General features: G+C 43.1%; 1 protein-coding gene across 6 annotated transcripts in view; it reads left to right on the top strand.

The window, feature by feature from the left end:
- The window catches only part of NEURL1 (neuralized E3 ubiquitin protein ligase 1), a 151,529-nt gene that overhangs the window by 80,807 nt on the left and 55,784 nt on the right, over positions 1 to 14,938 (top strand). For all 6 annotated transcript variants that reach the window (XM_027672303.1, XM_027672306.1, XM_027672305.1 and 3 more), the window contains 2 exons: positions 7,847 to 8,088; positions 12,459 to 12,780. In XM_027672303.1, coding sequence (XP_027528104.1) covers positions 7,847 to 8,088; positions 12,459 to 12,780 — 564 coding nt within the window. The remainder of the gene's footprint in view (positions 1 to 7,846; positions 8,089 to 12,458; positions 12,781 to 14,938) is intronic.

Below are 14,938 nucleotides of genomic sequence, written 5' to 3'. Positions count from 1 at the left end.
TTGCTGCTGTCTGTGAATCAGAGGAGCTGCTAGAAGCTAGTGTGGGGAGCAGTGGCTGCTGCTGATGGAGGGATGTCATTCTCCTTTCCCTGGACGTGGCTGGACTTTGGGGGACACAGCTTCTGAGGCAGCTCATCCTGCCCAGCATCTTTCAGGGGGGCTGCTCCCCCCCTCTCCTTACCTGGCAGAAGGGAGCATATGGCTGCTTACTTATGCTCTTGCTGTCCTTATGTGCTTAGAGGACTTATGGCAGGGGCTGGTGGGAATTTCCATGGGGAGAAGGCAAGGAAGGAGCCTGCACAAGATGGGCTGCACCCACAGGAAATGGAGCAGTGCCAGGGGTCTCGTGGCCATCCTCTGTGGTGTGCCATGTCAGTAACTGAATTTCTGCAAATGACTGAGAGACACTGAGTAAACAGTGCCTACTTAGGGAGCAGGAGATGGTTAATGATTACACAGCATCATTACTGAAGATGTGCAATTTAAAAATTCATTTATAAGGGGAAGGAATTTTTTTCTCAGCAGCCTTATGTGAATATAGAACTATATTTACACCTCTCTTCTCATATCATCTATTCTTTACCAAAAAAAAATGGGCCTGATCAGCCACCTTTGTTGTGCTTAGTATTTTTAAGTGCTCGCAGTGCTGTCAGCTGGATTGTTCCTCATGGAGATGGTGTGTGTGAGGGTTTGCTTCCCCAGCTCAGTCCTGCCCTGCTGTCCTCTCCTTCCACCTCTCCTGCATTTCAAGGGTCTTCCTCACCTTCCTTCTCTCATCCGGCAGAGTCTTCTCTAGGCTCTTCTTATCCCTCTCTGGGTAATTTCAACAACAAACATTAGTTCAGCCGTATCCTTCCTATAGTTGATTAACAGATCCACCTCTTGTCTGTAGTACTTACATTTCCTTTGGCCAGCCTAAATTTTTGCTCTGAATTTTTTGCCTTTTTAAAAAATATTAGAAACAATTCAGGTTTATTATAACTGAAGCAGAGCTCTTATTGTCCTGTTACTCCTCATCTCTTTTATCTGATTTTCTTGATCTTTATAAAGGTTGCCTCACTCTCGACTCTTACTGATGCTCAGCTTCAGCATTGTCGTCCAGCAAGCTTTTGTAAAGCCTCACATCCAAGTTATAACCAGGGACTTGTAAGTTGACTGTGTTCAGCTATGTGGCTGAAAAAGCCCCACTTACAGGTAATTGCTTGGTTCTCCTGCAGAGGTTGTTGTCTCTGCATGAGGAGTGACTGTTGAACAGGACACATCTCTGCTGCTCACCTATATCACTGCAAGTGATAGCAAATGCACCTCCGCCTAAATCCCCTCCCTCTTCCTCTTTCTTTTCCTTTCCCTTTTCCTTCCCCTTTTCCATTTCTTTTTCCTTTCCACAACCCTAGAAGTCTTCTCTTCTGCCATTGACAAACAAAGTCCTGCCATGCTTGTATTTATTCCAGATTTCACCTGTTGGACCTGTTTTCCTGCCCTCTGTCCTTACTGTCATTTTTTCTATCTCTTTCACTAATTTTATTTTTCTCTATGAAATGAAAGTTCAGCTTCTTCAGTTTGAGGGCTCCTCACAAATTAACCACTCCCTTCCCAGCACTCATCAGTCAGATTTGAGAGATGGATCCATTGCAAATCATCCTGCAGTTAACTCCAGCTTTTTATACTGGGTGATGGGGGAGTGTGTGGTGGTGGTGGTGTGAGGGATGGGGCTTATCACAGGTGCCTATAAAACTACCCTTGTCTTTCAGATCTGTTACTTTAAAGATAGCTTTGCATTTCAGTCATAAAAAAAAGGGACTGGTATTATCTCCTTTCATGTGCATGTGATCTGTCTGCACCTGCCTCTTGTCTTGTAGTTTGTAATTTAAATGGAAAATCTTACACTATGTGCGAACCTACTCTCTTGATGCATCTTGTCACTGCTAAAATAGCACAGATGAAAATAAGTTATGTTTTGGCTTTGACTTCTTTTGGAGTCTTGGATGGGAGTGCTAGATCTGACCTGCTGGCTGAGATCCACCTTGTAGATCCTTCCTTAATTCACTAAACTTCAACCCAAGATGCCCCATAATTTGGATTTAATGCCCTTGAATTAACCATTTTAATTTCTATCTAATGCCCCAACACCTGCAAGGCTATAGTTTGTGAAAGAACAAAGCTTTGCTTTTGCTTCTTGGTCATGTTGCAATACAGAGATGAGTACTCTACTGTGGGGACAGCAATCCGACAGGGTCATTGTCATCATACAGGCGCAGGGAGAGTTGGATATGGACTGGAGATACATTATTACTTACTCCTTCAAGAACAGCAAACATGTTTTTAAAGGCAGTGAAAATTTGCATTAATTTATGGTTCTCTTTCTTCTGTGCACATGCCCTGGGTCAGGCTACATGTGAGAAAACAAGATTTGCAACTCTTTTCCAGTTTCCACTGGTGTTAAGCTAATGTTTATTTTTAGTAAACTGTATCTCAAAGTGTGCTTTTAAGAATCCATTTGCAAAGCCTAGCACAATAATTTCATTATGTTTTCTCCTTTTGAACTTTTATTAACAAATATAAAGGATCAGTGTAATTGGTTACACCGTATTTCACTGATAATTTTCAGAAATCTGGGTCCAGCTCAAGAAGCAGTGATTACAAGCATTCTTCTCAGTTGATTTTTTTCTCTCTATGCTGCTAGTAATTATCCAGCTTTGGAAGGTCTGTGTGGGTACTCTTTCAGGGCCAGGCCTTTTCTGCTGCACCATCCATGCATCCCCTGGGCAGGGCTTCCCTTGCATTCCCCACACTCACACATGGTTTCCTTTTCTTTCTTCTCAAAATCCTTCCCCTTAAATGCTTATACAGTAAGGCCACCTGCCAGATAAAGCACTGTCAGCCTCTTTTGATAATGTAATAATTTTGAAACCCTCTTCTCCATTCATAGTGTGGTGTTTGCCCTGTCCGTTCTTTTCACTGCCAATTGCCTGCAGCACGGGTACATCTGTCACCACCCCAGACCTCTCCTCTCCTCCCTGGGCAGACAGGGATATGTCCTTCCTGTTTGTTACTGTTTGTCAGTCTTGGGGCTCTGCTTTAAAGCCTTCTTTTCTATTTCTTTCAGTTCTGAATGCCACTTATTTCACATGCTGTAAGAAGTTTATCTTAAATACCTTGCAGTTAGTTTTCAATCTGAAATTATTTTTTACACATTCTGATAGGTGCCTATCAAGATATTTTCAACTGGCAAAAATGTATTTTAAAAAAATTAAATCCAGTAATTTCTTGCAGCATTTCAGAAATCCCAAGCCTTTAAGATTGTATCTAGTGTTTGCAGAGCATGAGCACTTCTGGTGAAAACCCCTAACAGGCTTTGAGATGCATTTTTCTAAGCTGTGAACTTCCACTGCTGCCTTGTACATTGTGTGTTGTATGTAGGATGTTGTTCAGGCCTTGAGATCCAGGAGACCAGGAGAGAGGGAGATGCACACGGAGGGATAATTGTGCCGCCTTTGGGACAATACACTACTTTCTGAAACAGGGCTCCAGAAAAGATGTGCTTAGGAGTGGGACACTGAAGGCAGAGAGGTTCAACTGCTTAACACTGTGGTTCATGTTAGTGACTCCTTCACCCTGGCTTACTAAAGGTTTCACAAGATCCGGTCCATGCTCTTGCGGCTCAGGAGAGCAAGTGGTGTTTTACCACTTTTGCTGCTCTCTTGGCAGGGCTTTATGGTATTAGGGGCAGGTTGTGTTCAGGGTTGAAACGCAATGCTGGGTGAAATAGTTCAAACAGCATCTATAACTGGGCATGAATTGAAAGATTAAGTCAAACTAATCTTTAAAATTTTAGGAGTGAGCAGATTCTGTTCTTTGTGACCCTGACCATGAAACCTGGAAAGCTGTACGGGCATCCAGATCTCTGCATTTGCAGCCCTTCAACACAGAGGCTGTTTTAAGACAGGCATGAGCTTCCTCTTGTGACTTTTATCACAAGGTGCCAATTTCCATAGTCCTGTCATGTTGTTACAGTTCCTACTTGTCAGAGTGAAGTTGTTTATCTTGTGAAATGGGAAGCTTGCAGTACCCTTAAACACTCTATTTGAGCCTCATTTCAAATACTTATTTGTTTGCAATTTTTGTTTCAAGCAATAACTGCCCTTTGTTAGGGGATTGATAATTCAGGTTGTGGGACAGGAGTCAGCTGAAACAGACTCAGTTAATGGAGTCTTGAATGGATGATGTGAAATCAGGAGTGCTTTTGCCTATTTTGCCAGCTGAAACTCAGTGTTTGTGAGTTTAATTCAATTATTTTACATAAAAAAATGTGGAACCTACTGCAAAGCCCTAGCTGTATTGTGCCACTATCGCTGGTAGCAAAGGGTGAGAATGTCAAAATGTGTGGTAGTTTAAACAAGGGGATGGGAGAAGACTGGAGTCTGGGTCCAGCCTAATGAGAACAAAAACTTTAGAAAGATGATTCTGTGATAGTTTTAGCCAACTAAGCACGTATTGCTAAAATGTCCCTTTCCTTGTGTAAGTCCAGTCGTAGTTGTTTGTGTTGCCATCTGAATTTGTATGGTGTCTCCTCATTTTGGAGTGGATGTGCTGCCCTGAAGAAGTTGAGAAAAGGCTTTTGCATTTGACCTATTGCTTAGTGATTTCTCCAAGTAGTTGTAAGGTGCAAAACCTTATTAAGTAGTTGCACTTCTTAAAATGAAGATCTTGACCGGTCCTTACCTGTGTTCATCATGCAGGAGTCTTTGTTGTGTAAGAGCATTTGGGAGGAAGAAGGAATCTCCTCTCCATTTGCATTATCCACCTGTGGAAGCTGATCCTGAGGTGATTTCTTCCATTCCCATGGAACATGATTGCCCTGCGTTTCAGTTGTCTGCATTGGGGGCACTCTCCCTGCAGGCTTTGGTCTGGCATGGATTTGACTATCACACCAAAGAAGTGTTCCTCTGACATCTTTTTCATGGCATCAGAGAGGACCCTACAGCTCCATAACGCTGCTCCAGCAAATGCTCTGGACATATGCAAGTTGTTTTAAGAGCCTCTTTTGAAAGCTGTGGGGAGTTTTGGTGACTCCATTACCACACCTTAAAAGGGCACAATGTCCTATGGAGAGGTGTGGCAGCTATTATCCCAGTCAGGTTATCTGGTGAAATTAGAGCCCTGAGATATGCAAATAGGTTAAAATGTGTGTGCCTTTGAGCTGCACAAATTTTTTTTGGTGAGTGACTGCTATCAAAATGTTTGAGCTACAAAATTCAGATATAGATGCAAAGATGGCATGAATTGAATGTACATTCTCCGGTAGCTTCTTGTCTTTCACATATATGCACCCTAGAAAGTATCAAAGAAGTGTTGAACAGAAAGGACTGGAAGTTATCAGAAAAAGAGTTAATCATATTTTTCTATGGATCCCTTGACTTTAAATTTTCTCAAACAATTGATTGTATCCCTCTATAGGTGTCTTGTTTCAGAAGTGACTGTGACTTCATATATATTTAAAAAAAATTTGGAAGTTGAAGTTTTTACACTAGATGTTTATTTTTAATTGGTCTACCTATAAAAGAAGGGGTATAGCAGAAAAAAAGAGGCAGCTAAGAGATGAGCAATGAGGAGATCCAGCAGACTGAAAAAATTATACCAAAAAAGAGGCTGGGATGGTTTACTTTGACTGTCTCTCAATGATCTTGTCCCTACAGACAAGCATGACCCACTTGGGGAGGTGGAGTGGAGCAAGGTGAAGTCAGCCACTTTTGCTGGCTCTGGCTTATAATTTGGGTTGGTGAAAAACATCATGTTTACAGTGATAAAGGAAATAGTTCTTTGCAAAATACCATTAATCCTGAGGAACTCATCAGCAAGATATTACTAAAGCTGGGGACTTAATAGGGTTTCAGAAGAGTGGTAGTAAAGAACATACTTGGTTTGCAAAAAAGCTAGTGGTACTGGAAGGGATTCAACCTCCTATTCTTGGGGGCATAAGACAGCCTCAAATTAAACACATCTTAGGCAGTAACCTCAGAAGATTCTGTCTGTGGGGCTGCTGCAGCTTGTATTGTCTTCTGACCACCTAGTCTGGTCTGTGGGAAAAGTCAGGGTGCACTGCCCCAGGTCAGCAGTGACCTTTCCAAAGGGAAAAGGTCAGGCTTATGTGAGCTGCAGCATCCTGACCTTCCCCTTGTCAAGCTCCCCCTTCATGCAGTCTGTTCCTTCTAAAGGTTTCCCTCTGTGACCTGGCTGCTCAGGTTAACCTCTACTTTTTCTTGGTACTCTGCTCGTTATTTCTCCTCCTCCGTGTGTGAGGAACCGGAGAAGGAAGTTGACATATTCCACAACATTTTTAGCATCAAATAACTCCCAGTTGGTTCATCTCTCCCATAAGGCATTAATAAAAGTGTTTAAAGGTAACAGCCTGCTGTATGACCTCCCTGCTCTGCTTTTAAAGGAGAGAACTGTTGCTGAAAACGGGAGGAAAAAAACAAACAAACAAACAAGAAGACAAGAGGAGAAGGCCAGAGTGACAGATGTTGAAGTTGAATTATAATGTTCTCATCATAAACCAACCTTTTTAGGTTCTGCTGGTAGTTATTCATACTCACTCTGATGATGTGCCACTACAACTTTGTGTAGCTACAAGCTAGGACTACCCAAAAGGCTGGGAGGAACAAGGTCCAGGCTTTTGTAAGCATTATGTTATAGTAGCTATAGAAAGACATAACAATGAGCAATTAATTTGTGTGAAGAATATACATGATTAGTTTCCATCATTTGTATGTTTGAAGGATACTGTTTAGTCATGCATCTTTACAGCACAAACTGGCACATTGTTAAGGTCATATTTGCTTTAGTTGCATCATTGAGTCTGTCACAGAATAGTCCTTTATTCTGTTGGTACTCTGTTTCCAAATCTAGGAGTATTTCCTCCCAAACATATGTGCATAATGTAGCGTGTGTGTGCACACAAGGGAAAGGAAGCAGATGACTTGTGTTCAGTATAATGGTTGTTTTGGGCTGGAACTGCTGCAGGCTCCCTGTTGAAAAGAAACGTGTGTGCCTATTTGTTCATGAACAAAGCCGCTGTCGTAGCTATGTTGATTGTGCAGACCACCCTACAGTCTTTCTGTAGGATCTTGGTTAGAGAAAGATGTAATCTTTCTCCTTCATAGCCTTTCTCCCTCTTTGCTTTCCTCACTGTAATCATAGTGTGCCAATCAATGCCTTCATGACAAGTGGGATCTCAGCTGAGGTTCCCATCAGCGGAGGAGAGAGGAGAATGGATGGGGCTTGGTGGAGAAGTTCAGGTGGGTTACTGCTGACTAGAGCTTGAGTATAAATTAGCAGTGTGTGTGTTGGAACTGGCACTTAGCATGGGGGGATAGGGCAGCATCCAGAGTTACGTGGAGGCAAAGATCACTGGCTGTTGCAGAGGAGGTGTGAGAGAAATGATCAAGTTGTGTAGGATTCCTCTGGAAGTGGAAGATTGTTCTTTAAGTGTGACAGCTTTGATACAGCAACTTCACACGTGCTTTGCTCCAGTTTTGGAACCAATTCTTTTGTTCTTTCCTGGTCTGTGACCTCAAGACAGCCTGTGATTTCAGTGCTGAGGTGCAGTCTCAGTGTCATGCTTTGTACTATCAGATTGTCCAGATGAGAGTCTTCAATGTTCTTGTAGTTTTTTATTGCTCAAGATGCTCTAGAAACCCTCAGTGATTTACAGAGTAAGGATTTGGCTAGCCTTTTTTCTTTGATCTATAGTTTTTCTCTGAAGTACCTCCGCTTTTTTTTTTTGCATTGAAAATTACCTTGTGATAGCAGATTTGAAACCCTTTTTTCCCCATTCTGCTTTCAGATTCCATTGGTGGGTCGTTTTCAACTTCCTCCCACCGATGCCACCACAAGCAGAAGCACTGTCTCCCCATCCCACAGTGTGGAACTCTGTCCATCAGCCCTCTGCTTTTCCATCCTCACACGAAGGGATCCCAGATCATCATGGACACAACACAGAAGGCGGTGAAGCGCCAGGCTAGCTTCTGCAATGCCATTACCTTCAGCAACAGGCCTATTGTTATTTATGAACAAGTCAGGCTTAAGGTGAGTAAATTATACCTTCCCTTTTTGCCATGGGAGCTGCTGTGAATGAATGCTGGGGTGTACCAGGCTTTGGTGCTTGCAGCAGATCTCTAGCCCTTCCTTGGAAAGCGCAGTAGTCAGATCTTGGCCTTAAAGATCTGCGATCTTCATTGGTACTTCTGCTTTTGTCACTGTGGTTCTTGGAGCCATAGGTACAGACTGCTGTAGAAACTGAGAACAAAAGGGAAATCCGTGTTCCAAAGACACTTGTCTTGATGTTAGACAAGAACAACAGAATAAATTGAGATTGCTTGGAAAAAGCAAGAAAAAAGGGCTGTATTGATTAGTTTGAAAGGCAGCAGCCTTAATATCTCCCTAGCCGACATGTCCTCTAGGCTTTGCTCCCTTCCTGCAAAGGAGTTTTGCTGGCAGGCTGAGGGAGGTTGAGGAGTTAGTGAAGGCATTCCAGTCCCCAAGGAGCACTTTTGTTCCTGTAAACAAAGCAGCAATGAGGGCTAGTTTTGTGGAGGTGAGAGTCAGCCTCTCCACAGCCAAGACATAAGAGATGAAAAGGACCTGGAAGTGAAGGTGCTTGCTTGTGTGCTTGGCAGGGAAAACAGAAGGGTTTGGATGAAAGGAGCAGTGAGTGCAGTCACAGTTGCTGTCTAAGAAAAGGATCTTTCTGTCTGTCTGCTGACTGCTTTGTTCAATCAGTCACCTGACTGTGGTAGCCCAGAGGATGGAATTCATACTCCTGGTGCTGCAACTGGCACAGGAAATTCAGCTCCTCTAAGACACCATGCCTCCATGCGCATCAGGAGTTGCTTTCTCATGAAGAAACTCCTCAGTCTCCTTGGGAACTGAAGCACTTTTTAGCCCTTAAGGAGCTTGGAGCCCTTTGAATTCATCCACAGATAGTTCCCAATCTTTATGCCCTCTAATTTGTGGGACTGCATTTTTCTGTTCTTAGCTGATTTCATGCCTTACATTGGCACAAAGTAGGTCATCTTATTTGGCCACTTTAGTTCATGGCACACGTGAATGGTCTGACTGCAAATCCTTCATATATGCAGGAGTTTTCCAGGAGGTTTTTCAGCATATAGCTACCGAGTCTGAATGATCTTGTTGTTGCCCATTGCTAGAGGTCACAGAGTGCTGAGACCTACAGCAGCAAGTCAGCCTTCCCTGCCTCTTCCTTTAGAGCCAGAAAAGGAGCAAGGAATAAGGAAGATGCTTCCTTTTGGAAATATACAGAGATTTCAGTGATTTCTGGTTCAGGGCCATGGGTAGAAAATCCCTCCTACAGGTTTGTTATGTTTCCCGTGGAGCTCTTCTGTTTCCATCCACGGTGGAATCCCAGAGGACTCACTCATGTTGCCTAATGAGATTTTTTTTTCCACATTGGCCAGCAGTTTCGACAACCAACTGCGAAAATAATCTGGGAGAAGATGAAAGCATTGCTTTGCTTTTGAAGACACCATCAGAGATTTGAGTGGATTTAGTGGTTTAGGCAAAGGTTCTGGGTTATTTATTTCTTCCTCATTGTGAAACAAGGTATCTCTGGAAATTCACACTTGTTTATGACTGTGTATTTTAGGATTTTAGCTTGCATAACATATGTGAAGAATATGCATGCAAATCTGCACAAGAGATTTATAAGCAGAGCTCCTGCTGACTCCAGTGGGAAGGTCTCATGGCAGTAATCAACAGGCTTCACCAGAACTTGTACTCTAGGGATGGATGAAAATGTGAGAACATCTTTGCTTTTATGATAAGTCCATCCTGTAACTGCCTCACTATTGTGTGTGCCTGTGGAAAACAGCATCTTAAATCTTCTTACCAGCCAAACACTAGCCATGAACCCAGTCATTCAGGTCCTATAAAGTCTAAACTCTGTTTGGAAAATAGAAGAAAGAAGTAAGGAGATTTCATTCTATTTATTAAGTATTGTATCTCACATTTTGTTCTGAGATTTTTTTGCAGTTTTGGGAATATGGGAATATGGCTGTCAAACAGCCTCAGAGACATATGTCCCAGTATGGCTTCTTCCATGTAATTCGTGGCATTGCTTGGGAGTGGAGTGAGGTTCTCAAAGATGGCACAAGGCAGTAAAGATCAGGAGCCTGAATCTTTGGAAGCAGGCATGGCTTAGCAGTTTGGGTGTTGATTCTGTCTTTTCCTCCCTTTCTGGTACCCAGTGGACCTCCCAGACTTTTCTGCTAGCAGTGGCTGCTGAAGGGAGAATTTGGTCCATCATTAACCATTGCCTTTTTTAGCAAAACTGTGTTTCCTTTGTCCAGCTGTGTCTAATTCTTGGCAGGCTTTATACTTGATTTGAATTTGGATATTAGTTTGCCTGTGGTCAGACTGTATTGAGAACTGTTTATAGGTGCTGATTAATACATGGAACATGTGCAGCCTCAATTACCATATGAATATTTACTTCACACGGCCTGTGATTGCTGTGAAGTATTGGCAAGAAACTAAATTGTACAAATGACAATGAGGCTGTATTTATCTTAGACCCAAAAACTTTTAGGGCTTGTGGTAAATTTTCTGTAATAAATAATCCAGACTTCTTCTTGGAGAATGTGTATTATGTTTCCCCATTTTGTCATGTGAATGCCCGGTTCACCCCAATTCTACTGGGGACACTCACGATCCATTCTACCCTGGTCAGGTATAAAAAATAGCAAATCTACTTCAGTCCTTTTCAGTGCCACCCCAGTGTCCATCTCGCAAGCAGGAGCTTCCCGTGGTTCCTGGGACTGAGGTCAGTGCTCAAGTGTTTCATGTAAACAGTTTAGGTGCCTGGCTGGACTGAATAGGGATAAAGAGCAGCACTCCCTTAACTGAAAAATTATCTGTTGATAACTTTTTTTCCTGAGCCCTAAGTTATTTTCTCTGATACTTCAATTATAAAACAGAATTCTCTAGGCTTTGAGCAATGTCTTTGTTGTGAGATTGTTGTGCCCCCAAGGGCACACGTTTCAGATTTGCCTTGAAGAGGAGCATGTGAAAGAAAAATACAGTATTTACAAATGTGATTAGCAGAGAATCCAGAAGCCCAAAGAAAATGTCTTGTAGAATCCCTTGGTGAAAAGCCTGTGTTTCCAAATTGGAACACAAGTGGTTGCTGCCAGGCTTTTTAGGACAAAGTCCTGCAGTCCCAGACAGTTCAGTTTCTGGCTTTGCCATTCATCTGAGACATTACTGTTTGGCAGAGCAAGAAATTACAGAAAGGCAGCAAGTTTTGTGTGACATCTGGTGGGTAGTACCTATCCATGTTTCTGCTCTTGTCCTGCAGTCAACAGTGGAATTGCTTGAGGCTACCAAGGCATTGATGGAAGAGGACTATCTCAAGTGCTGCCATGTTTGCTGCAGGTTCAATGCATGAACAGATATGCCAATTATGCGTCAAATGGCATGCAGGAACTATCTTGGCTCCACATCAAGGTTGGATCCTGCATCCTTAGGTCTTGCATTTTGTAGTCTGGATGCTGACAGGCTGAATCCCTTTGAGAGGAACAAATCCCAGCAGGTTCATACTCAAACAAGAAAATGTGAGATAAAAATTCTCCAAGGACATCATCTCCATGAGGGGACCATACTAACTCGGGAAGACTCCTTGCTTCCATGGGGAAAAAGCAACTTTGTAACTGAGTAGTGTTTTAAATGTCCTGCGTGTATTTAGGACCTGCTGCCTGCTCCCCTCAGATCCCCTACAGTCCAGGGCTTAGTTCTTGTAAGAAGAAGCTGATGACTCTGGAGGCATCTGTGATCCATTGTCCTGCTGTCTCTCTGGTGCAGAAGGGTGAATATGAGACGTGAACCATTCAAAAAACTAAAGCAGACTCTGTTCCTGACCCCAGACACACTGAGTCATTGCATACTGACAGGTGGAGTGTAGTTGTGCACAATGTTTTGAAAAACACCACTCACAGCTGAAATAAATAGTTTTTTCCCAATCATAAGACAACATCTATTTTTGCCTCCTAATTGCGTATTTAATGAAGTTAAATACTTTAAATTGTGCTTTCCCACACACAAGTTCTCTGCTGCAAGGCTGTGATCCAGTATGACAAGCTAAACACAGGAAAGACTGTCTTTAACTTGTCTAGGAAACCCAGAAAACTGCATGGTGGTAACTGTGATTCTCCACATAGATTTAATTTGATGTGTTTAGTTTTAAATGTGGGCATTGTATCCTAAGTGTGCAGCATTGCTGCTTGCAGCTGAAAAAGCTACAGCAGTGTTTGGTGTGTAAAATGTTTCCTAATTTTGGTGGGGTCATCTGCACGCTGGCCACCAGTGTTTGATGCATAGAGCCAGTAGTGTTAAAGCAGATGTTCAAGTGCCAAATGCTGTTATTGCTGCTGTTATCTTTGCAGATCACTAAAAAACAGTGTTGCTGGAGTGGGGCTCTTCGACTTGGCTTTACTTCCAAGGATCCATCGAGGATTAACCCTGACACTCTGCCGAAGTATGCGTGCCCTGACTTGGTTTCCCAAAGTGGGTTTTGGGCCAAGGCTCTGCCAGAAGAGTTTGCAAATGAGGGAAACATCATAGCCTTCTGGGTGGACAAGAAGGGACGGGTTTTCTATCGAGTGAATGACTCCACTGCGATGCTCTTCTTCAGTGGGGTGAGGACAGCAGAGCCCCTCTGGGCTTTGATCGATGTCTATGGACTCACCCGTGCAGTGCAGCTCTTAGGTGAGTACCTGGGTCCAAATGTGCAGGGATGATGCTGAACCTGACAGGGTCTGTCCCCTCTCTGGGTTGGACAGGTGCAGGAAAGCAGCTGTTGCCCCTCCCCAGAGCATCTCACAACCTCAGCCTGGATCAGTGGGTATTTGAAACGCAGCAGGTAAATATAACACCACTGGGAGGTGGGAAACAGCTGCTGCAGTATAGCACTAGAAGCCATCTCTAAGTAAGTGGATTTCTGCTCAGAGGTGTTGCTTTGTCAGAGCTCAGAGCCTGGAGTGTGTCATATACCTTGTAAGACTTTATTTTTATCTCATTTTCTGCTTTCGCCATGCCAAAGCGGGAAAGTGCATTTTACGTGCTATGGATAAATTCTTCCTGGATGGCACTGTTACGATTTTCTGGCTGGTTTAATGGACAGATTTGAAACATGGCTGTCTTCCAAATTACCTGAGCAAATCTGTGGCTGGTTTTTCCAGAATGTTGCTTTCACAGAGGAGTTTGATTTGGCAGCATGCAGCCTTAGATTCACTGGGAGGCAAATCACAGCACTTCTCCATGTACCAGTAATTTCATGACTCTTGTTTTCAGCATGGAAAAGGTTAGATGGTACCTGCTGATCTTCAGAAGCTGAAGTTCCTTCTGAAGATCAGAGATCTTGGCTATTTCCTGTTGTGCAGTCTGCTAATCTCTGTTAGAGTTACGATTTTATGGTACATATGAAAAACTTTATTGAAACTTCTTTCTGACAGTTCTGCCTCCTTTCTGCATTCTGTGCTGTATTAAAAAATCTGGTGGCAGGACGGCCTGTAGCTACCTACATGACAAGGAAGAGGGATGTGGGTTCTGGAGATGAAGAAATGAGACTGACTTTGTTGCAAAAACTCCTGGCCCAAGATAGCACAAGGCAGAGGAATTGAAGAATTTCTCAGCAGCTTTTTCTTTTTTTAGGTGCAGAAAGATTTATCTTTTGTTATGAATCGGTTTGAATCAGAGCCACTAGGCAACTATTCACAGACCAAGGTGGAGATATTCGAATTGGGATGTAGAATTTGGGCAAATGTCGCACAAAGGGTTCAGTTAGGAAGAGCTTACAAATGACTCCAAGTCCTCCGTCTATTCTTGCAAGATTTGGCACCTCCAGACTGCTCTGCCTGATTAATGAGGGTCCATAACTCTGCATTATGTGTTTCCTTTCAAAACACCCGAGAAATCATTTCCTATCCATCATCCGCCCCTGCGTTGTCTGAGCATCTTCCACATGCCCTTTTACAAGGGAAATGTGACTTTTGCCAGCCTCTGACTTACCTCCAGTCCAGAAGGCTCACAACTCTGGTGGGCATGAAGTTCCTGAATGAAGCAAGCAGCTTCTGAGTTTACACAGTTGGCGTGGAGCTCAGATACGTGTTTATAGCTTGTTCCAGGAGCCTTCAGCAGGCTTTAAGCCTAGCAACTGTGCTGAAACGTCTTCAACCACAAGTCCTCTCTATCTGCATTCATTATTAAACAGCACTAAAAGTCAGAGAAGGGAAATTGTCGGCTGTGCTGCTCCTGGATTCTCTAGACATACCCGCTACAACGTTCTGCATGCCTGTTTTAGTGTAGCAGACCACACATACAGCACAGGACATCTTGCCAAAAACGCCTGGGACTTGACAAATGAATTTCATAGCTTAGCTACAAACATATGGTTGAATTCAGCCTGGTATGGCATGCAGGGCATCTGATAGAGGCTGGGGGTGCTGGAGTGGTATGTTGAACAGAAGAGCCTAGCATTTCAGATTCCAGTTCAGTGATTTATTTCCCCCTAACCCCAAACATGTTCCTTGTTTTTAAACCTCACTATTTTCTAATGCCTGTGGGGTTACAGGGTCATACTGCACCTCTGCACTGCCTCCACTTGCTTTTATGTGTATTTCACTCAAGAGTCTGATCAAAAGCTTTATCATTTCTGGTGTCTTTCTGTTTATTGCAGAATTACTCCCTTCCCACTCCCAGTAATGTAACTTGACTTCCAAAATGAGACTTGCCCAAAAAAAAGACCTGCAGCAGTAAGTCCTGTGTCACTGCAGGGTCCCAGCTCTGCAGCGGAATAGACAGTGTACATTTATGTTCCCAGAAGTGACAACTTCCAAAACTGCACATTTTTTTTTGCTTATCTGCA

Source organism: Neopelma chrysocephalum, unplaced genomic scaffold, assembly GCF_003984885.1.
Source record: "Neopelma chrysocephalum unplaced genomic scaffold, ASM398488v2 Primary Assembly neopelma1_97390, whole genome shotgun sequence".
Lineage (NCBI taxonomy): Eukaryota > Metazoa > Chordata > Aves > Passeriformes > Pipridae > Neopelma > Neopelma chrysocephalum.
Note: the sequence above shows the minus strand (reverse complement) of the source record. Positions and strands in the feature narration are given on the sequence as shown.